Here is a 25,642-nt window from a genome sequence, read left to right as displayed (position 1 = left end):
TTTTCTAGTAATTCTCAATACGCAGAGCGCTCTGTTTCTTGCCCTTTTTCTTTTTTTTTCACCAGCTGGACTTATTCGTTTTCCATTCTTTTATATGTCGATATTTAGACAATTTTGTTGGCTTTCTCATAAAAATAATTATTATTACATTCATAGTTTTTCTCAACGAACGAAATATAAAAAGTAAATTTTTAATTTTTTTCGTGAAAAACTCAATTTTTTTGTATTTAGAGGGCTTGGACTTTATTCTGACTATTTAATAAAATATAAACATTTAGAAAAAAAGGACAGCAAAATGAACGTTGTTGGCATAAAATTTCTATTTTGCTGAATTTTCGAAATAATTATTTTTCAACTGTCGAGCGCTCCCAGACACATCGGGGCTCATGTGCCCTCAGTGATGTGATAACTATACAGATATGAAAGGGCTAGAAGCCCAATACTATATAATGGCAAACTAAATCATAACCTACAAGATATTTCAAATATATTAGCCAAACATACAGAAGATATTAGTGCTTATTCTAATTTAGATGAACACTTCAAAAGAAACAGAACACAAAAATAAATCATACACTTAATTTTGAAATTGATAAGGACCTTGATTATAACCAAGAATTCAATATGAATGAACTTAATTTTGCCTAAAATCATGTCGATCATCAGCTCCAGGGCATGATATGATTTCTTTTGAAATGATCCAGAATTTAGCCACACTAGCTAAAGAATTCTTATTAAAATTATATAATAACATATGGCTAATGCATGTCTTCCCAACTAAATGGAGACATGCAATAATCATACCCACCAGTAAACCAGGAAAAGACTCTAGTAACCCCACTAATTATAGACCAGTATCTCTAACAAGTTGCTTGTACAAACTGATGGAGAAAATGGTTAGTTTGAGATTAACCAGGATTATAACAAAAAACTCAATTTTATCCCCTACCCAATCGCGGTCAATAGCTGGTAGATCTACACTAGACCCAATTAAAAGATCTTATTAAAAAAGGATTTGAAAAGAAAAAGATGACAGTGGCTATTTTCTTTGATATAAAAAAAAGCAAATGATACCACATGAAGATACAATATTATGCACAAACTCCATAAATCTGATATTCGAGGTCACCTTCCAATATTTATCAATAATTTTTAACAAATCGTACATTTCAAGTACAAAAAATACATATTCAAATTGCAACAAGAGGAGGTATCCCCAAGGCAGTGTTTTGAGCTGCATCTTATTTGCCCTGGCAATAGATGATATTACTATGAACCTGCCTGAGGGTGTACAAAATAGTTTGTATATGGATGATTTTGTAATATATTATTCAAGTTATTCTTTGAGACATGCTCAAAGAATACGTAATATAGCAACAAATAATATAACCACTTGTACCAACTCCGTAGGCTTCAAGTTGTCGGTAAATAAAACAAATGGCATTGTCTTCTACAAAAACAAAAGATGGTTGAAGCAACAAACCATTAAGTTATATCTTTATAATGAAGAGATAAACATGTGCAATAGTGTTAAATATTTGAGTATAATTTTTTATCATTTAAATTGGAAAGATCATGTCAAATATATCAAAGCCAAAGGATCTAAAGCCCTTACATTATTAAAGAAAATCTCACACACCAAATAGGGTGCAGGACGAGAGACAATGTTAATGTTGTACAATGCAACAGTACTATCAATTATAAATTATAGCTGTCCAATTTAATCAACTGCCTCAGAAACAACTCTAAAATCTCTAGATGCTTTACATCACGAGGGAGTACGTATATGTACAGGAGCCTTCCACTCACCTCCAACTGTCTCTATCCTAGCAGAAGCAGGCCAACTGGCTCTAAAATATTACAGAGATCTAATTACTTTAAGAAGAGGCTTATCCCTTCAAGCAGGCACATCTCCTGTATCAAATAAATTTTTCAATCAAAATACAAATAATAACCCAAATCAAAACTCATTTACTAAAAAACTAATCATCTATTGAATTTACATAACATGATACCCAAATTTACCCAATAAATATCTCTGATCACACCATGGACACTAAAAATGGCAAAAATATGCACATATTTATCATATCTTTCAAAGAAATATATGTTCAACACAGAAATGTACCATCAACATGCCATGGAACACATAAGACGGAAGGGTAATCCTTCATAATCTATACAGATGGATCCAAAATGAAGCTGGAGTGGGCTCATCAGCCTATTCAAGTGATAAAACTATCCAAATGGGCCTTCCTCTAATATCATCAGTATTTACAGCTGAATTAACAGCCATACAATTGGCTCTCAAGATTATAAAAAAAAAGGAATTCCTTCAGCACTCATATTGAGCGACTCAAGAAGTGCAATTGAAGCAATAGGATCATTTAAATCAAATAATCACCTTGTCCAAAATATCCAACGGGAAATTCATCAGTTAATTACAAACGGCCTTCAAGTTCAAATTTGTTGGATCCCAGCCCATGTAGGCATTGAGGGTAATGAGAAAGCAGATAAAGCTGCTAAATTGGCTTGTATAATCCCCCCTACTACGAAAAGCCCCCATATCAGACTGGCTAGCATCAGTTAAACCTTTAATTTATAGGGATTGGCAAAATGATTGGACAAATATACCCCCTCAAAACAAACTAAAACAAATTAAGAACGAAGTTAAAAAGTGGCATTCTTCTACCCAAAAGCAAAGAATTAATGAAGTAATTTTAACAAGACTCAGAATAGGACATTCCAGACTCACACATGGTCATCTGATGTCAACTCCGCACACAAATCCAATAATTCGTGAAAGATGTAACATCCCAATAACAATCAAACATATCTTGATTGACTGTCCCAGATGGCATCATGAAAGAAATACTTATTTACAAAATAAATCAATAAAGGATATTTCTAGCGGAAGGTAATAACTTTTCAATTAATAATATCATTCTCTTCTTAAACAAAATTAAGTTGATAAATAAAATATAATCTTCCCCCTTTTTTCCCTCCCTTTCTTTTTCTTTCCCTCTTGATTTTTATTTTTTTAATTTCACCCCCCCTTTTTTATGAATCCTTTCCCCCTTCTTTTTCCAGCCCAAGAAGAACCCTAAAAGAGTTCAGAGGTCTGGTTAAAGAAATCATTTATAACTTACATGAGCAGCTAGGAAAGAAGGACAATGGCTGGTCGACCTCAGCTTTTATAGTCGAGCCTAGGGACGCTTCTAGAACATTTTCCATCATCTTTGTATTATAAAAATAATTTTTCTTCCAGAACGGCAGTCAGGGAAGGTATTCCAAATTCACAATGCAACCATTCTTGCATGTTACAGAATTTACAAAGGGATGTAGAACAAAATACACAACACCAAAAAGATCAATTGAAAAACTTCGCGTCATCCATGTCATTCCAAATTGCACGTCGATTGCGTGTCTGATGGACGCGATTACAGCGCGAATGATTTAACTCTCACGAGTATTAAACAATGTTTAAAACGACTAAACGAGAGTTTAATGACGACAAAAAATCTGCTCAGTAATTTTTGACACCAATTTTCGTAGTTTAAGCAAAATTTAATTAGTGCAAAAGGTGTTGACAAAGTAGGCCTACAATCGTGATGAAGATAATAATTATTAAGAAAATACCGGATAACGAACGAAAATCATTAGAGAAAAGCGAAAGAGAGTTATGGTTTATTAACTTTAGGGCTTACTAAGTTTACAATTCTCTCTCTCTCTCTCTCTCTCTCTCTCTCTCTCTCTCTCTCTCTCTCTCTCTCCCACACACACACAACAGTACAGTACACAAGCTATTTTATCACAGCTGACTCCATTTATAATTTGGTATTTTTTGCAATGCCTATTTAAATATTTTGGTATAGTACTTAACTCTACTTGTAAATTCTCAATGTCTCCCCTATCTGCTCTAAAAAGAAAACGGCATGGCTTGAACGCTGTATGAGAGAAATTGGATGTGCCTGAAAATGGGGGGAACTTGATGAGTTTTCACATGTAACTGTAAGCCGTATCTTTTTAGAGTTAATGTTGTATGACGGCTTTGAAATGATATTAAAGTGTTTTAGGATGACATTTGAAGGTATATTTGATGTATGAACTATTAAAATAGGCAGTTATAAGCATTTTTCCAGGAAGGTACCAACTTATTGTGGATTTCAGCTTATGGGTGATTGTGGTCCCTAACCCATGAAAATTGGTGGTTATTGTGTACGGAGAGTGGCATATTCTTTGAAAATTAACACTTTAAATAAAAAACCAATCTAACCTTAAAGGGTCCAATTTATGTAAACTGAAGAATTTAAAATGAGGAAATTGGAACTTATTTTTTATTTTATTTTTTGTTTTAAATATGATTATAATAAGAAATAAAATTCAAAATATGCAGTATGTACAATTCACCATGTTATTATAATGTAAAATTATTATTGTATTATGCTAATATTAGAAAAATTGTACCCTTACCTAAATAAAATTGTGGATAAACCACACTTGACATTACTCTTACTAATATTTCACTTTCTGAACTATTCCCTACCATAGTTAGCTAGCTAACTGCCCTCACTCTTCTTTCACCCATCTTACCTATCAGCTAAAAAAAAAAAAATCTTCAATGATGTAGGTTTATTAAGGATAAGTGATTGTCTTGGATATACAAATTATCCAATTAATACAGTACCGAGTAATAATTCCCATGGGTTACTTAACAAAACCACTTTTCCATTTTCAGTATATATTTCTCATACATGGAAGCATTTCATTTTTAGCATATATTTCTCATACATGGAAGCATTTCATTTTCAGCATATATTTCTCATACATGGAAGCATTTCATTTTCAGCATATATTTCTCATGCATGGAAATATTTTTATTTTCAGCATATATTTCTCATACATGGAAGCATTTCATTTTCAGCATATATTTCTCATACATGGAAGCATTTCATTTTCAGCATATATTTCTCATGCATGGAAGCATTTCATTTTTCAGCATATATTTCTTGCATGAAGCATTTCATTTTCAGCATATATTTTAAGCATTTCATTTTCAGCATATATTTATCATACATGGAAGCATTTCATTTTCAGCATATATTTTCATGCATGATATTTCATTTTCAGCATATATTTCATGGAAGATTTCATTTTCAGCATATATTTCTCATGCATGGAAGCATTTCATTTTCAGCATATATTTCTCATACATGGAAGCATTTCATTTTCAGCATATATTTCTCATGCATGGAAGCATTTCATTTTCAGCATATATTTCTCATACATGGAAGCATTTCATTTTCAGCATATATTTCTCATACATGGAAGCATTTCATTTTCAGTATATATTTTTCGATTGGAAGCATTTCATTTTCAGCATATATTTCTCATGCATGGAAGCATTTCATTTTCAGCATATATTTCATCATACATGGAAACCATTTCATTTTCAGCATATATTTCTCATACATGGAAGCATTTCATTTTCAGCATATATTTCTCATACATGGAAGCATTTCATTTTGAGGTATATTTCATGCATGGAAAGCATTTCATTTTCAGCATAAAAGACATTTTCATGCATGGAAGCATTTCATTTTCAGCATATATTTCTCATGCATGGAAGCATTTCATTTTCAGGTATATATTTCTCATGCATGAAAAAGCATTTCATTTCAGCATATATTTCTCATGCATGGAAGCATTTCAACAGCATATATTTCTCATGCATGGAAGCATTTCATTTTCAGTATATATTTCTCATGCATGGAAGCATTTCATTTTCAGCATATATTTCTCATGCATGGAAGCATTTCATTTTCAGCATATATTTCTCATGCATGGAAGCATTTCATTTTCAGCATATATTTCTCATGCATGGAAGCATTTCATTTTCAGCATATATTTCTCATGCATGGAAGCATTTCATTTTCAGCATATATTTCTCATACATGGAAGCATTTCATTTTCAGCATATATTTCTATGCATGGAAGCATTTCATTTTCAGCATATATTTCTCATACATGTAAGCATTTCATTTTCAGTATATTTTCATGCATGGAAGCATTTCATTTTCAGCATATATTTCTCATGCATGGAAGCATTTCATTTTCAGCATATATTTCTCATGCATGGAAGCATTTCATTTTCAGCATATATTTCTCATGCATGGAAGCATTTCATTTTCAGCATATATTTCTCATGCATGGAAGCATTTCATTTTCATATATATTTTCATGCATGGAAGCATTTCATTTTCAGCATATATTTCTATGCATGGAAGCATTTCATTTTCAGTATATATTTCTCATGCATGGAAGCATTTCATTTTCAGCATATATTTCTCATGCATGGAAGCATTTCAAATTTTCAGCATATATTTCTCATGCATGGAAGCATTTCATTTTCAGTTTATATTTCTTGTATGGAAGCATTTCATTTTTCAGCATATATTTCTCATGCATGGAAGCATTTCATTTTCAGCATATATTTCTCATACATGGAAGCATTTCATTTTCAGCATATATTTCTCATGCATGGAAGAGTTTCTTCTGTTGAATCGACTTTGAGTCTTAGTTTTTGGATTACATGAGTAGGATATTAGCAGAGTCTATTGCCAGGGAATATGGTAGATGCTAAAGTAGTAGTAGTAGTAGTATTAAAGTAGTGTAACCAGACCACTGATCTGACATTCAGCTATTATAGGGCTGGCCTAAAGGATTAGGATAAAATACCACATAGGCTCACGTTCTCATACTGTAACACATACACACAATAAATACATTTACTCATGCTTTCGCACTAAAAAGGCATATTAAAATTCATAAGTTAAGTAATATTTAAAAAAAAATTTAATTTAAATTCGACAAATACTCTGTTTTCGTGCTTTTATTATTTACGTATTTTTATATTTTATCTATTAAACCACAGTTCCTCATGAACAACAAAATCGGAACGACTGAAAATCGTAAAAGATTGACAAAATTTCATTTATTGATTTATTCCCAAAAGTTGACAGTCGCTGTTGGTCACACTCTGGACACTCACATAACAGATGTCTGACCGTTATTATCACCCTGCACTCTGAGCACTCGGGAGCCTGGCCACATGGGTTGCTCATCAAGTGCCCATGTGTCAGGCAAGTATGGCCTATTCTGAGACGTGTTAGAATTACTTGTGCGTGTCTCTCTCTCTCTGACATGATGAACTCCAGTTTTTAATGTTAGGTTTTATTTGTTTCAATTTATTACTTTCAGGTTTTTCATCTCATATATATTGCTATTTATTTATGATACCCATTTTTGTGTGTTACATAATCAGTAACAGGGATATTCACATTTGATCTTGTCATGCGGGTTGCTTCCATGGCTGCTTTGTCTGCATCTTCATTTCCTTTGAAATGAAGATGCATGGGCAGGGATCCAACATATTTCTACGTTTTTTCCATTATTATATAAGCTATTATATGGAGATATAATTTAATTTGTTGTACTATATTATTTTTGGATTTGTAACTCTGAATAGCTTCTATACTGCTTCTCGAGTCACTGAAAATCACAAAATTATTGAATGAAGTTTCTTTAATTATTTTTATAGCTGATGCAATTCCATACAATTCTGCTGTAAATACAGAAGCATTTTTAGGAAGATAGAACTGCTAAGTTTTGTCTTGGGACACTGCAGCATATCCCACCCCGTGTTCTGATTTAGATCCATCTGTATATATTGCACAATGTGGACCTTTTCGGCTTATATGCTCTATTGTATGTTGTCTAAGGTGTTCTGGTGTATATGAGTTACTTTTTGATAAATACTTGGGGCGTGTGCAAATCCTCATTTTATTCATGGTCCCAGGAGGAGGTGATTTTACTAATAAAGGCACTTGTATATTTATATTCAGCAACTCAAACAATCTTTTAGCTCTAATTGGGAAAGGTGGTGGATGGTTATTTATAAAAATAAATACATCTCTTAATTCAAATAATTATTTTGTTGGAGAATCACTTGTCTGAATTCTTAGAGTACTTTTCATTGTTACTAGCTTTCTATGGAGAGACAGAGGCGGTTCACCACATTCAACTTGTAAAGATGATTTTGGTGCTGATCTAAAGGCTCCTGGACATATTCTAAGGCCTTCATTGTGAACAGGGTCTAACATTTTCAGAACTGCGTCTGATGCTGAGCCATATACTTCGCTTCCATAATCAATGATGGACAGAACTGTTGCTTTATACAGTACAGTAAGGGTATGTTTATCGGCTCTCCAAGTAGTGTTCGATAGTTTTCTAATTATATTTAATGCTCTTTTACATTTAGATTTTACGTATGTTATGTGGGCTTTCCAGTTCAAGTGAGTATCAAATACTAATCCCAAAAATTTTGCTGTTTGGCCAATTGGTATACTGTGGTTTCTGATTTTTAAATCTATTTCTTCACCTTTTTTCCACTTTTTATTTTTATAAAACATGATTGCTTGAGTTTTATCTATTGAAAATTTAAAGCCTACAAATAAGGCCCATTTGTAATCCCATTTTTACTATGGCTTTTTTCGATTAAAGACAAAAACAAGAGATTCCCATTCTCTCTCTCTCAGGAACGCAACTTCTACCATACAATATTTCCGTTTTTCTCCCTAACCATTGTTGTCTCGATTTCTGAATAATATACTACTTGCAAAATCAATCCATGTACAATGTTACCGAATCTCCTGTATCAAATGCCAATATGATTTTTTTGTGAAGATACCAAACGTCATTTCATTGCTAAAGTAATCTGTCTCGAATCTCATGCAATAATATGGAACTTCCTAACCTTTCCATTGATATATGTTTTATAACCATTTTTATGGAAATGTTCTAGATCAGTTTGTCTCATCAGATGTCCTGAAAATTACCTCTGTTTTGCCCTGTTCTGTGTAATGCTACTTTGCGGTAAAACTGTCCACGGATGTTGTTGTTTTGTAGCCCGTTGGCACAAGGCCAGCTAAATCTAAAACAACATGTACATTCATTCAGTAAGGAACCACCAATTTCAGTCAAAAAGCCAGTATGTCACTCCATCCTACCTAGTAATCTATTTTTACTATGCTTTTATTAATGATTCGCTCTGCTGAATAATATATGGCAAAATTTTCAAGTGGAAAAGTTCTAGACAGAACATCATCGATTATTACCTGAAAAGTGCGATTTGTCAAAAGGTTTTGAATAAACCTAGGTAAATGTCCACGGATGTTGTTTTGTAAAGTTTTTAATATAGCATACCTCCATGTAGTATCGTATGCTTTTTCAATGTCAAAAAAGACAGCTACAGTAATTTGTTTTCGTTTTCTTCTGCATTAGAGAGAGAAACTAATGTAGATCTGTTACACTGTGACCCGAACTGGTCTGTAAAATTTTATCTTTTGAATGTGCCATGTTAGTCGAGCTTTCCTCTAGGTTTGCATAAGCAGCTTGTTAAAGAATTGGTCTGTAAGTATTTACATTACTGGGATCTTTTCCAGGAAATAAATTTCGAAGCCATAAATGATTACAAAACTCTAATGCGTATGACTTTGCCAAAGATGCTAGATGGCTGATCATCTCAAAACAAATATTGTCACCTCCAGGAACAGAATTATTGCTGTTTGAGAGAGCATATTCCAACTCTGACATATTAAACTTTCTATTATACTATTTATATTTTATTGTTTCAAAATTTATAGTTATTAATTCTATTTTATTTTTCTTTGTGCAGAAGTGTTCATCTAAATTTCAATCACTACTTACATTTGCTAAATTTTCTCCTGTTATACTACTTACTTCTTTTGGATCAAGTGTTCTTTTCCCATCTTTTAATATGGCATATCTAGGTGGTTTAACATGAGTACCATTTATTTTCCTGAATTTTTCCCATATTTTTTGTATGGGATTATTATTAGAGAGATCGATATACATTTTCTCCATGAAATGATTCTTCCTTGAATTATTTTTTTTTAAATTTGCAGATATTTTGTTGTATAGAGGTTTTAATGTATCAATTTCTAGCAATAATATAGTAATTTTTTGTAAAGTTCCTTCTAATATCGGTAATGTTTTATTTATTTTACTTATTTTATTGAACTTTCTATTCAAATTACCTAATCGTCTCCCTATTGAGTGTTTTATATTTATTAATTCTATTAACATATCGGACCACCATGGAACTTTGTGTTTTGTTGGATGGGGTTTTGACTGGTATTGCTTTATCAGCAGCATTTTTAATGAAATCAACAAGAAATTTATTAGTTTCATTATGGTCTTTTAAATATTCAAATTGTGGGATATTCCTAGTGTGGAATTAACATTTCTCCCAATCTGCTTTATAAATGTTATATTGAGGGACATGCTTGGTGGGATTATTTTGTAATAATGAAATTAATATTGGGAAATGATCACTTGTATGCAAGTCATCAACTGTACTCCAATCCAATCTGTCAACTATGTTTGTTGTACATAGAGTTAAGTCGATTGAGGAAAATGTTCCATGTTTCATGTTTTAAAAATATGTGCTGATTTTGTTATCATTTATACAGCAAATGTCATATGAATCTATGAATTCTTCTATTTTACTTCCTGCTCTATTTGAGTCTGTACAATTACAGTCCCACATCGGGTTGTGAGCATCAAAATCACCTACTAATAATGTAGGTTCCTTGGTATTATTAAGTAAATCTTTAAGTTTGTCAGTCATAATTTTTATTAGGTTGGTTGTATAAATTATAAATTACATAATTATCGTTTTTTACTCGTATTTTAATACTCGATATTTGCAGACCAGCAAAGTTTACAGGCACTTTGTCATAGCATACTTTGTTATGTACGTATATAGCAGTACCTAAATTCCCTTCTTCCTCTCTGACTGTAGATATCTAAGGTATTGTTGATATTGTTTTGTTGACATGTTGTAAACATAATATCGTATTCCCTTAGTAATCGTTGCATTTCATCCAAATGTAATCTGGTCTGTAGACCATTTGCGTTCCATTGTATAATATAATTATTGAAAATATTATGTTAGTGTGTTCAAGTGTTATTTTCTTTTTGTGGATCATCAATTTGCATTTTTTCAAATATTTTATTTACGATATTTATTTGTTTTTCTTTATAAGATATTAAGTGCCCAATGCACACACAGCCCTTTTCGTGAGTGTCTAAACTAGTAGTTTCTTTATTTCTGTATCTTATAAAATTTCGTATAGTGTTTGTTAAACTGTCCTTTGTTATGCTTCTGTTTTTGTTGCACAGTTCAATGAAACATTTATTACATCCACATGTGTTTTCATGTGTCGTTTTTTCATTTACTCTTGCTGCATCTATTGTTGGTGATGGAGTAATCTCTTCTCCCATCACATAATCACTCTTGTCAATGGTTTGTTCCTCTACTATTTCTTTGATGTTCTGGGTATCTCTTTCCATTGGTTTTATTATTACTTTAGGAGACAAAGGTATATTCTTGACATTTTTTGGTTTATGTTCTTTCTTGGGGTCTCCCGCCTTTATTTTAATGGATGTATCTCTAATAATAGTTGGTTTTTTGTTGGCCTTGGTTGGAGTTCTTTCTAAAGGCCTCTGTTTTTCTTTAGCTTCTAATTCATCATAACTATCTTCTAATATTTCTGTGATGCTTGTATTATCTTCTAGTATTTCCATTTCTCTTAATATCTCAAATGAATTTGATCAAATATTTGTATACATTTCTTGGTTCTTTGCTATATTAGTTTCTTCTTGCAAAGTGGTTCTTTTTCTTTGAGACTGAGCTATCAGGGTTTTGTTACTCTTATCTATTTCCATTTTTGTTTCATTGTTTGATCTTATTACAGTAGAAAACGTTCGTTTCCTTGCGGGATCATTCATTCCTCTAACTTTTAATTCTAATTTGGCCTCCTTTACAGGCATTCCTGTCTTTTCCTGAAGTAGTTTTAATTCTGTGTTGTATATATAATACATACACTCCTTAGATATTGCATGGTGATTTTGTCCACAGTTCACGCATTTTGGCTCACCACACCTCCATTGTGTGGTATGTTTTTGTCAGATCCACAGTACGCACATATAGATGTATTACAACAGTTTTCCCTTGTATGTCCATATGCACTACAGTTTTGGCACTGTAGTGGTTTTGGAACATATGGTCTCAGTTCTCTGCTTTGGTCCAAGATTTTAATTTTTAAGGGTAATTCATGGCCTTCAAATATATTTATCTTTGCTTTTCTCACTGTTTTTCCATCACTCCGTCTGCTGGCTATGTTGTATATTTCACAATCTTGTACGTTGTTGTAACTTTTTTTAAGGGAATCCAGTAATATATTCTTTTCTATTGGTTCATCATTATCAGGGAATACTATGGTACCCTGTACACTGTTCATATTGTCATGTTTTTTTATACGTACTTTTACATTATCAATATTTTTTATAGTTAAGTAATTTTCTTATTGATTTTTTACTGTGGTTTCTGTCAACCACATCTGCTCTTTTTATTTGTCTGAATGACATTTCAGTTATTGAATGTTGATTCAACAGGAAGTTTTCTAATTTCAATGCCGATATTTTTTTCTCTGTTTCTAAGGTCAGAAATCTTGACCAATTTCCACTTCCAAAGAGGGAGTCGAAGTGAGTCAAAGTTGGACCAAGATATTTGCTTTTTATTTTTTTGTTTGCTTTTCATTGGAGCATAGTGCTCCAGTGTAATTATATTAGCATTTTTTTCTGATTTTTCCAGAGAGAGGTCGTCAGTGGAGGTTCCAGCGGTTGTCAACTGTGCCGAGTCGCTACCATCAAAGGGGCCAGGGGTACTTAAATATTTAACACTACTGGGCATAAAGATTGAGGTAAAGAAAGAAAAAAAGTAAATAAACCTGAAAATCTTAAAATGATATCATTAGCCTTTCACTGGGTTTACTCTTCCACCAATGGCACAAGTGAGAACTGACTCCCAAATGTCCACTCCTTACCCTACCCCACAGGGGATAGCACAAGATGATTAGAGTGGCCCAAGTGTAAGCCAAACCCGCTTGCTAGGACTGACAATGTTACTGGAATACAATCATCCCCACCCTAATCATGTTACGGGCAAACAGGATAGAATGCCGAGAGTCCTATCCCCAGAACCAGACACCCGGCCCCCCACTGGAATCCTTGGTCCAGCCCTAAAGATTAATTCCGCCTGATATCTCTCAGGCAGTTGATGGTCCTACCACAGTTCCCACTATTTAGCTTCAGATATAAACCCAATCCCAGTTATGATCTCTTTTCCTATTTATCAGGTCCAATAAATTTTAGCAAAAGCGGAAAATTCCGCAAAAATTAACTCCAAGGAATACAGAATGGTATATGGGAATCTTGGACTCAAACCCGGGAACAGATTCCTGGAGTTCAAGAGCCCCCTCACCACGTCAAGGTGGTCCTAAATCGAGGTGGGGGGTAGATGCTAAAGACATGATTCAAGAGCCTATGGTGAACCTGCAGCTCCTCCTCCAGAATTCTAAATTTAGGTGAAATCTGCAACATCATTTGCAGTGACTGGTCTTAACTTTCTTACTCCTCTGTTTTACACTGATTTTCTTTCTAAACAGCTTTATATTTTGCTCTTATCAGTGCAGTAGTCAAAGCCACACATTTGGAAGTTACAAATTTACCGAGTGTGCTTGATTGTATGCTTGCCATTTGCAGAATCATTTCACATAGGGTCTTCCATCTGTGTCCTATTCAGCTGTTAAACTTTCATGGCTTCTGTTAGCGAACTGCAGAAAGTTATGGTCATCCGTCCCCAACTAGAAATTTTGTGTCAGGGTTTCCTTTGATGGGAGGTTGGTGGGAAAACTTGACAAACTCTGTAAAGTCTGCAGTTACAAATCCTCTAGGTGACAATTACATCTAGGTGTGAATTAGAACTGCCTAACAATTCTTATTTTGCATCTGATCAACTGATTTTGCCTTTTTAACAATAAAAGATTTTTCATATAAATTTTCATATTTAATCCTACTTCATTACACTTTAGTATTGCATAACTGTTTTCTGACACTAGGTATGATTATAATGCCAGGCATGATTTATTTCTTGAACATTTCTAGCATGCATGTCCAGATGAGCGAAGTCTCATTGAGAAAATTAATTCACAGAGGAAACAATTTTGAATGAAAAGATTTCTATTGGGATTTTTTATTTTCTTTCCTGTACTATTAAACTACAAACAATTAAGAATACATACAATACTTGTCATGAGCAATATGAAAAGATAATCATATTTCCTTCAAAACTCAATGTTTACTAACTGTTACATATGCTTCCTTTCACAGGGAGTTCTTGATACTTGCTCTTGCGCTTTCTCTTACAATTACTCTATTAGCAATTGATACTTTCATTCTAGGTTTTGGGTCCACAACAAGAAATGTTTCTCAAAATAATTTTAAACTACAATTATAAGTATAAAACTTTCAAGATTTTTACTCTTGGAACATTAGTCAACACCCCTTTCATTAATAATTTATGCCATCTACAAGTCTTCATCAAATCCTTTCAAAAAATAATTACTGTTCTTAAATTTGCATGGTACCTGTAAAAGAAATGATAAACGGACTGCCCTTTCTAAATTCTTCCTCCTACCACGATTCAAGACAGTTTTCTGACAGGATGCCCCAGCAACGGAAATGACCAAGAAGGAAGGAGATGGGGCGCAAGGTAATATTTTTTTCTTTTGTTATCTTTGCGCCAATTCTTCCTCCTCTTTTTCCGGTTAGGGGAGAAACTTAAAGACACCTTTAACCCTGACTGACAATGTATGCTTTTGGGATGGTACTGTTCTACAAGTAAAGGGACAGATAATTTCCTTTTATTTACCTTTAAATATATTCCCCTCCCCCCAACAAGGGCATGAACCTCTGATTACAAGCGTTGCCTCATGGAATGGCTCTGGCTAACACTACTACCATTCTTGACTTTACCCAAGTCCCTAAATATTTCATCATTTTTATCCACGTCAATCGAGAATGATTTCTAATTTTCCTTTTATATTATTAACAGATTTTGTGAGCATGTTAATGCAGAAGCATTAAACAAGGTACATTACTGCGAACATAAATATGACTCTTACCACTGTCACTTAGTTTTTCATAGGTCAGCATAGAAGCAGTTGCATTAACAATTTAAAAAAAACACACACACACAACAACAGAAACACAGCAATGGCTGTAAGAAATAAAAAAATCAAAACAGTACAACATACAATTAATTTTAATATCAAGCACTCTTTTTCACATATTGCCTACAGCTCCTATAACCTCTGAGTATAAAATAACACACAATGACTTTAGGTTGTTTGCAAAATTCTAATCACAAGAAACTGAAATTCTCACCCTTTTATATTATCAAGCACTGCATCTATTTTATGGTTTTACATTTCTGCAGAGCAAAGCTTGCCAGTGCAATTTTGTTCAAGTTACACAGTCATGATTTAATAAAAATAAAAGACTACGAATTCTTGTGAAATAACTGACAATGGCTCAATTGTCCTTTCAAAGATTTTTTATTCATAACACATCACTCTTCTTTGTCTAAAACTGTTATTCATAATAACGTACCTAACAATCAATTCTTATGATTATTGGGACTGAGTGAGACTGGTTCAAATGTGGTCATATTGGTTTGCGTCATGAACACAGGGATATTCAACATCGCTCTCCCACCTGTCTTTTTCAAAACTAAATGGAGTGAGTACCTGGGCTACTATCGAAAGCTGCACATGGCCTGAATTATCTGATGGCAGAAACATGTATTTATTTTATACAGCATTCAATGAGCATTTAACCCAGTAAGATACTTACCCTATCAATTTCATAAGCAAATTTACCGAATAGAACATTATGATTACAGGAAATTAGCAACATGCAGACTATGGTGATAAAAATTGTTTTCAACTTAGTGATTAAAGGAATACTTCATGTTTTCATCGATTTGGGATACATTATACAGGTTATTCTTTCCATGCAAACAATGGTGCCAATCTCTGGCTGCAAGATGCAAAAAATATGCCAGAAAACGTGCCCATGTGACATTTCCTTTGTACAAGAGGGGCGACTTTACAACCAGCGTTCTCGAAACATTGTGCAATGCCAGAACCTCTGTACAACACTCTTCCAGGAAGAGTGTATAGTACAGTACCCTCAAGTACAAAGTGTCAAAAGACATTTGTTACTTGAGGGTACACTTCAGCACACTGTCTTTTGCTCATTTGTCAATAATTGAAAAATTATTGATTGGTTATTTAATATAAATAAATAATCGAACTTTTCATTTTTAAATGCTTTTTAGCTTGTTCCTTAACAATATACTATCATTAATAATAATAATAATAATAATAATAATAATAATAATAATAATAATAATAATAATAATAATAATAATAGCAAAGAAACTCACTCATCAAATCAAAATTAATGTTAAATCCAGGTATTAATATAACACAATAACAGCTGTCGCCAATATATAATAATATAATATATTGGCTGACGCAGCTGGTTAAAGTGAGTAATCATCAGTACATATAATCCTCAAAATATTGCTGCCAGTACTATTTACAGATTAAGTCAAAAGACACAGAGTAAGCAAGTTCATAAATGATGATATATATAAATATATATTATAACGTGACGAGCTAAAAGAGGCTACAATGAAGCATTCCAATAATAGTTAACTACAACAGAAAATTCAGCTGGAATTAATTAATATACGAATCCACATTCTGACATACAGTGTTATAGTGATTAACCTTTGGCAAATGATGACTGGAATTCTTTTAGAAGCATGGAAGATATTACCATTTTTTCACAATTGATGGTAAGCAGAGACTCCTGATTATTTTCAGGTACTGTTAAACTGAGCAATACAAGAACCTTTCCCGATGCTGTCTGACCACCAAACCTGTCAGAAGTACAAAGTAGTATTATCATTAACCAGCATATGGATGGAAAAATATCGTGATCAAATGTAAATCTATCCCTACATTTAATGCAAAGCTACTTAGCACAGCATCTTTATGTAAGAATAGCACAATATTCAAAATAAAAGTGAAATTTACACCCTGTTGTTAGACCATGGAATAAAAAAAAAAACATACAATTCAGTACTGACATTCTTTTTAACCTCCTGAAAAAACATAGAGAAGTCTTTACCAAAACTTGTGAAGGGATGGAATGTAAGTGTAATTAAAACCAATGAGTTTCATAAGGAAGTGAGAAATGCATACTGGGAGAAAATGGATGAAATGTAAGCTGGGGTAACAGGTGGATGAATTATACAAGGCATTTGTAAAATTCCATGATAGGGATATAGGAAGTAGAGAGTACTTGTGGGTGCAGGAGGGTAGGATGAGGGACTTAACACAATAAGTGGTGGGATATTAAATGAAAGGATTTTAAAAAAGAACCCCAAAATTGTTTCCGCACAATGAATTTAATTTTTACTGTAATAACCTTAAAAATAGAGGTAATTTGAGTGGGAGACGAATTACAGGATTCTGTAAATAGTTTAGCAACAATTTCTCACAGAAAAGTCTCAGCAAACCTGTTAACATTGAAAGAATTGCAAGAAATAAATACTAATGCAAAATTTAAATATAATAAATACCCCAATTCCCCACTGAACTAACACACTTACTCTACCCATTCCTTGGAGCTGCTTTAACTAACGAAGGCTTACTAATTACTATTCCTGTAAATATGAAAAAGGCTTACTAATTACTATTCCTGTAAATATGAAAAACGCTTACTAATTGCTATTCCTGTAAATATGAAAAAGGTCTATAAGTACAGATTACTCTTTTATCCCTTTTTCCTACTTGTCGCAAATCATACTTTAGTATTGGATACTGAACAAACAGAACTCCTTATACAAGAAGACACTCACATTCACACTGAAGAAGTCAAAGAGAACTCACATAAAATAATGTGTTACACATTTCAACTATACGATTTGTGGTGCAAATCATCTAAATATAATTCACAAGCCTAAAACATCTTGCTTATACACTCTTATACTGTACAGAATCAGGATGTGATATCCATTCATGCCAATTTCAGGAAGAGCAATCTCAAGAAATTAAGATCACTAATCTACAAGATCTCATATATGTTTTTAATCCAAAAAGGGGCACCTTTCGCATAAAATGTGAAGAAGTCACATATGCCAGTGACTGCAACTTGAAGATACACTGTGGATGCAAAATAATGGGTCCTGACATGTTTATCCCAGACACAAAAATAAGAATAGAAGAACATCAATTTAAGTTACTGAACAAAACCTTCAAGATTCCAAGATTGTACTGTATATCCACACAATAGAAGAAAAGAAGCAGGTCATGAGGTTCAACATTATCAGGAACTGCATCACTTTCTGCTTAACTGTGGTTATGACTCCGACATTGATCATCACAGACCTCATCATAGTTCGTCATAGAAGAGAGAAAAATGAAGTGAGAGAAGTCCAAATCCCGAAAGTTATTCACATGGCACGATAGGCAACAACAAATTCCACCAAAATGTGAGGACTGAGGACCAAGTAAAGCTGATGTAGCTTGGATAGTAAGTATTGTTCAAGTTTTTGGAGAATCAAGATTAGTTTGAAGTAGTTTATAGTATGTAAGACACTTGAGATTGCTTATAGCATTACATTTAATTTTATTGAGACACTATGAGTAACTCATTTCCTTTCAAGTTCTATTTCAACTAGTCTGAATTTACGTTTGCCTATGTATTAACTTTAACATTTCAAGTCTGATTTGTGAACTATGTAAACTGACTTATACCTAATATGCATATTGTTGGAAATCCTCATACTTAATATTATTTTACTTTAGTCAGACACTGCTGGAGTCAGCTGGGTAGCCTGGTCGAGACTGTTAGAGAGAGAGTATTCATAAAAATTATTTATGAATCTATCATAAATACACGTGAACTTGTGGATATGAGTCAGAGAGAGAGAGAGAGAGAGGAAATGGGCAGCATTGATCAAGCACTAAGACAAAACAAAAGTTTAATGGCTTTCGAAACGGTGTTCACTGCCATATGGAAACAAGCAAGTGTCATAATTCATTCTAGAACATAAAGGAAAGGTGAGAGGTTACAAAAACACTTGCAAACCGCTGCTAAGAACTCATTGGTAAGTGAACAGAACAGTGAATAGTGAAGCACATTAAAGGGGGTGAACAGTGACATAGTGGACACACCTAAAACTATGACAATTCAGTCGTCACCAGCAAAGCATTATGAAAGGGAGAAAGAAGGAGAAGGAGAAGGAGGGCAGTAAGAGCAAAAGTTAGAGTATACGACAGAGTCAGAGCAGATGCAGATGGTATGTGCAGAGTGTGGTACATTGCCCTTATAGTAGTAACTGGACTTCCAAATTTTACCACTCCCTCGCACCTAGTTTTTACAAGTCCAGGTTTGGACTTAGCATATTTCAGTCTCGAGTCCAGCTGACTTACCTAAGAAGCAGCAGGCAACCCAAGGTGAAAATCTTATATTTTATGTCGTTTCCATCAAGAACCCAAAAAGAAACTTTGTCTTTAAGTGCAACCAACTTGTTCCCCAACAATAAAAGCACAATGCCTCCTTGCATATGCTACCTTAAACTAGGCAAAAAAGAAGGCTTAGAAAAAACATATATACACAGTCGGTCCCTACCAGACCGTGGATCGGCATTTGTGCCTTGTAGTTAATCGCAGGTTTTCCTGTGGAACTTATCTCCAAATATATTGCAGAAAATTCACTAAGTCGCGGATTTTGCACAGACTAATGTTCACTAATTACTGCTCCTTATATTCATTTCCTAATGTCGGGCACAAGTTTAATTTCATAACTTGTGTGACATTTGTTGTTCCCTTCTTACCTGCGTTTTTCTTCTAAGTCGGCGACATATTCATCCACAGCATCTCTTCCCATAGTCAGTAGCTTACGAGTTTATTATTTAGAAGGGATATACTGTACATGAAATGTAATTACATCTCTCAGAAAGGCGTAATGGAGATGAAATGGGTAGCTTCTTACTTTAATGATAAAAGTTAATTACATACACAAGTACAATTACGGTTACAGTTTTACTATCTTGAAAACCACTCTTGCTAGTCGAAGTTCAGTTTATGTCTGGTTAAGTAGCCCTGGGTCAGAGTCTGGTTGGGACCACGGCAGCTAGGGGGAAGAACTGCCTCTTCTTGTATTTGTGACTAACCACTCTACTGATCTTTCCCTGGCTTCATTCTGCTCTGGAACCCCTGGTTCTTCTTGCTGTCTTCCATCTCCTCCCTTGAAGTTACCTCATTGGAAGATTTTATCTGTAAGGCCTCCCCTTGAACAGCTTGATTGGGAAGGACAGTTGTGGGTGTTGTTAAAATCTCTCCTTAGAGGGTTTGATTGGCAATGACCTCAGGAGGAGGTGTTACTAGCACCTCCCTATAACGTCTAACTGGAGAAATGGTGAACTACTTCACTTTGTCCAGCCCCTTTTCATGGAATTTCATGTGAACGCCTCCTATTGAAGGCACGGTTACAGATATGGCTGGAACGTTAACTCTTGACAAAGCGCTTGGTAATGCCTGGTCAGCTGAATCGCGAGGCCACAGGTTCCAGATTTTATGATCGGTTTTATGGTCCTGGGCGCGATACACTTGCTCACTGTTTTGAGTTCGTGTAAGACGGTTTCCTGCTTTTTAGCTTGCTTGACATATCTAGCCTCGGTAACGCATAACAACCAAGGCTTAATTGTTGTTCTCTCTTTCTCTCTCCTCTCCTTATTCTCTCTCTCTCTTTATTCTTTTTCTTAAGCTTCCCTATTTAATCTTTCTTTACATCATTACATCACTCTGTCACGCTACCTCACACTGCCCTCAGTGTGATAATAAAAAATGTAGTTTAAATGGACAGTTGTAAATTCACACACAAAACAAATTATTTTTATGGTTGCCCATAATGTAAAATACACACATATAAAATATTGAATAATTCAAGTTAATGCAATAATGGTAAAACAATAGATCAATAATATATTGAAGAAAATTCATACATTATACAATGAATTATTACTTAAAAGAAATATTCATACACACGATGAATTACCACATTGTAAAATGTTTAACTACACGTCTTCCAAAGCTAAATCCCAGTCTTCTGTATTAGGTTTAACTAAAGTTTTCAGGATATCCTTTATTTTTTTATTTGTTCTTTCTACTGCTCCATTTTAACTTGGTTTATATGCTGTTATTTGACACTTCTTTATCCCATAAAATTCACATAATTTTCTTAAAAGCTCACTAGTAAATTCAGCCGCATTATCAGAAAGAACAACTTGTGGACATGAATGTCTCGTGATAATTCTAGATTTAAGAGCTTCTGCTACTGTAATTGCATCTCTATTTCTTACTGGTACAATTTCTACATATCTGGTTAGATAGTCTAGAAAGACTAGTATCTGTTTATTCCCTCTAATCGTGGTAGGAAATGGACCTAAAAAGTCCATACTAATGATCTGGAATGGATTTAATTCTGATGGATATTTTTCAAGTGGAGCCTTTGGATTTACGTTACCCTTATTTCTATTACAAACTACACAATTTTGTACAAAGTTCTTGGCATCTTCACTACAATGTGGCCAAAAATAATTTCTGGTTATGATTCTGCTTGTCTTTTTAATTCCTGGATGTCCTGCTAACTTATATGAGTGTGTTAGTTCTAAAACTTCTCTGATTAGTGTTTTTGGGATGTATAGATGAGAATAACCATCCTTCTCTGTTGGCCTTTTATACAACAAACCATTTTCTGAGTCCAGTCCCGTGTCAGCCGGTGAAATTCCATTACAGCACGAATTTCTAGGTATAAAATGCTAGATATACCAGAGAAAAAGAGCTTTCAGGAAAGCTGGGGTTACTACCCCCAGTCGAGCGTCTTCTAGGAAGACGTCGGTATAAGAAAGGGTGAGTGAAATACCACTACCACGGAAACATACTCGAAAGATCTCTCCTTATCAAAACCCCGAACAGAGCGGTGAGCCGTTACAGCCCCCACACTCAACACCCGCCAGGACGGCGACACCAGCGCCACCTACCTCATTCCATTTTCTAGCACGTGATAATTATCTTACGTTTTTGTGTCCTCGTGCCTTTTTGTGGAATTTTCCCAATTTTCATCATGTCATCGAGCAGCTTTACTATCTCCAAGTTAAGTACTATGTTATAGGGGTTTTATCGTTTGTTATTTGGCTGTTTTGGTCTCATTTTATATATATATTTTGAGATCTTAGTATGACGCCACGGCGTCCCCCCCAGCCAGCCATGTCGATCATTTATGGCGACCCCATCAGTTTCCTGCTGTTGGAGTTGTCTCATTGTCGTTATAGTTATTTATATTTTTGCCCCTGGTTCTCCTCCTGGCGGGTTTCCTGTGTGGCACCCCCTTTGATAATTTAGCACTTAAACATATATTGGCCTACAGGCCCTTTTGAGGTGATGCCCGTCCCAGGTTCCCCCTCCAGGTTGGGTTCCCTTTTATTTTAGTCTGTATTAGGCTATTGTTGTTTTTGCTTGGCGATAGTGGTCTCGGTTCGTTATTTTTATCTTTACCTCCTCAGTGGTTTACGGCAGCCTTAGATCTAACTGCTGCCTCGGGGTAGGCTACGCACCCTATTGAGCACATTTTTATTTCATATTTTTGGTGTGATGGTTTTTGAGTGGAGTAGGTTATTGCTTCCATCCCCTTGCCCTCGGGCGTGAAGTCCATCAGGTTGAGAGAATTTTGTTGCTGTTTCCTCCGGGTCGTTTTTTGGTGGGCAGAGTGAGCCCCTTAGTTCTCTTCCTTCCCTTAGGGGGAGAATAGAGTTCTTTGGATGTGTCTCCTCTAGGCTATTCGCCTTCTTGCCCCCTCTCCTCGTTCCCGGTTGGTTCTCGGCACAAAATTTCTCTCCTTGTTGGTTCCTCCTCCCCTCCGTACTCCTGCCCTTTTTCTAACCTATGCTAGGTTAGGTCCCTATTAGGCTGTGCCTAGGCAGGAGTCGGGCATCGAGGCTTGGTCGCTCCCCTTTCCTAGTAGTAGGCCACCCTCCTATAACAGTTCCCAGTTCATTCTTGGAGTGGTGTAGTGCAGTTGAGCGGGTTATAGTTTTCCCCGTCTCCTGTTTCCTTCCTGGTAGCCTACCATTCTCCCCTACTCCACCCACTCCCCTCCAGCTTTGCTCTACTCGTGCAAGGGTGACGCTAGATGGCGTTTTCTCCGAGTTCAGGGACTTCTTTATTTGGTAGAGGGATTCGCTCCCTCCCATCCAGTCCCTCGCATCGCTGTGTTGGGTTAGTGATTCGTTCACTCGTAGCTCGAACGTGTTCGAACACTTTATCCCGCCCCGTCGGGCTACTCGGCTGGGTTATTATTTTTGCTCCGGTTTACGTTAAAGATACGAGCATCTGCCCACCTTGTTTCTCTGGCGGGGTAGTAGTGAAGAAGGATTTATTTATTTATATAAGGGAGCGGATCCTCCGGTCTCCGGAGTATTTCTGTTTACCATCATTAGTTTATGTTATTACATGATATACGTATTTAAATATAAGTATTTTGTTATCTTCGAGTACTCTCCTAGTTTTATACATGAGTCCGGTTCTTCGCCCGGGGTTCCGCTGTTAAAATTACAGGCAATCCCGGCGTTAGTTCCTGTTGTCTCACTCCTTCCATTCCCGGAGTATTCCGGGTCTGGTAGTCTTGCCTGCCACTCTGTGTATTTTAGAGCTTATTGGCCTAGTTTATTAAAAAGGTATTTCTTCTCCACCGGAGTATTCCGGCTGCAGTTGAAATTCCCGGCCTTGCCAGCCTTAGATCGCTTAGAGTGGTAGGTTCATGTTCGTTTTCCACTTACAGACTGTTCGCTGTGAGGAGCCGGGGTGTACTGCGTCACTGCAACAACCTTCCGGTCACGTAGTGTGCCGGACCCACGCTGGTTGCGCGGTCCGACTTGACGACCTGGTAGTCTGGCACCCCGATGGTTGTGAGGTTTGTTTCGCCTTGTGCGCAACCATCCAGGATGAGTCGGTAAGTGACAATCTTCCTCCGCTTTATGCTCCTCATTTTGAATTTTGTTTATGTGGTTTCCGGACTGTTTTTTCACCCTTAGCTAATTCTTGGCTTTCTTTCAGGCGACGAGTCTCTAAGAAGTCGGCCTTGGAATCTCTCCGCCTGGGTGGCTGGGTTTGGAAGGAATGTTCCGTCGGGAAGCCCTACGTCCTCGACGCAGGTTGAGGGACCTGCTCTACCCCGGCGCACGAGTGGCGGCCGCAGTGCCAGAAGATCTTGCCACCCCCATCATCCAGCAGATCCGGGATGCGACCCAACCACCCCAAGTGGATATTCTTTATTCAGAAGTTTCAGAGGACGTCGCCGCCTTGAACTTAGACCTCGAACCAATGGCTATTGAACAGGACCAGGGGGTAAGTAGCGAGGTAGGTGAGGTAGTTGGGGCGGGCGCCCTTTTTGATTCCTCAGCTTCTTCATTGTCTTCTTTTTCAGGTTTTGGGAAGTCTTCCTCCTTGGGTGATAGGGCTCCATCAGCTATCCCCAAGTTGAAGTTGAAGACTTCATGGAAGGCGAAGGGCTATAAGTCCTCGTCCTCCAAGAAAGCACGCCTTTCCCCGTCGGGCTAAGGTCTCAGCACCTGTAGCCTCCGGGAGCAAGTCTAGTTCCTCCGGCAAAGGCGCGAGTAAGAGGGCATCAAGATCAAGCCCTCCTCGCCAACCTGCCTTTGACGCAGAGACCTTTGCGAAAGAAATGTTCCAAAGGTTCTCCGAGGACTTCAATGACAAGTTTAACCAAATGTCCGAAAAGTTTGCCACATACGACAATAAGATCTCTGAGAAGTTTGCCGCTTATGACAACATGCTGGCGGGAATAAAGAACCCACCCCCAGCTGAACCCCAGTATGTCATTCCTGATACGGCGGAACTCCCGCCTTTCGATCCTGGCAACCCTTGGCGTTTATTGTCTCCGGCCATCCAACATGATGGCAAACTGACCATTGAAGGTCTTGGCACGAGACGGTTGGAGGAGTTGGAGTTCTTCCCCGCCGATCTTTTGCCCCCGTATCCAGGTTTCGTAAGGTTGACAGAGGAAGCTTGGATACGTTCGATAAGGTTCCCAGGAGACTGTCATCATCCCCAGGGACCAAGCTCAGTCGTCTCTCCTGCGCACTCTGACGGAGTGGCAGGCAGACAACACAAAGTTGACTCCTTTCAAGGGCAGCTTTACTATGTTTGCCCTGGGAGACAACTTACCGACTCCCTGTTTAAACAAAGTCGCCCTGGCTACGGCCCGAGCGTGCTTTGACGGTAATCCGTTACCACAGCTAAGGGAAACAGACCCCACTTCCCTGGTGTTCCCGGGAAGTGACGAGTTCTGGATGGATGCTCCGTCCACCTTCACGGTCGGGAAGTTAGACCCCCTCTGTGCTTCCTCACAGTTTAGCGAGGAACTCCCCAAGCTGCCGGAATCTTTGCTAAAGGCGGAGTTTGATGCCCGGACTAAGCTAGCCCGGTCCCTGAACTCCGTCTGCCTCAGAAGCCACTGCCGTCTCCTGCGCAGACGAGCCCTTTTTCCAGGTCTTAGC

The 25,642-nt window shown here is 36.2% G+C and overlaps 1 protein-coding gene across 1 annotated transcript in view; it reads right to left on the bottom strand.

Annotated features, from left to right (window-relative positions):
* Window positions 1–16,574: 16,574 nt before the first annotated feature.
* rb (adaptor related protein complex 3 subunit ruby) overlaps window positions 16,575–25,642 on the bottom strand; it is an 819,028-nt gene continuing 809,960 nt past the window's right edge. The window contains exon 16 of the mRNA XM_067101830.1: window positions 16,575–16,936. Coding sequence (XP_066957931.1) covers window positions 16,780–16,936 — 157 coding nt within the window. The 3' untranslated portion in view covers window positions 16,575–16,779. The remainder of the gene's footprint in view (window positions 16,937–25,642) is intronic.

The sequence above is a fragment of the Macrobrachium rosenbergii genome, chromosome 58 (genome assembly GCF_040412425.1).
Source record: "Macrobrachium rosenbergii isolate ZJJX-2024 chromosome 58, ASM4041242v1, whole genome shotgun sequence".
Taxonomy (NCBI): Eukaryota; Metazoa; Arthropoda; class Malacostraca; order Decapoda; family Palaemonidae; genus Macrobrachium; species Macrobrachium rosenbergii.
The sequence above is the reverse complement of the archived record's forward strand: the minus strand, read 5'-3'. Positions and strand labels throughout refer to the sequence as shown.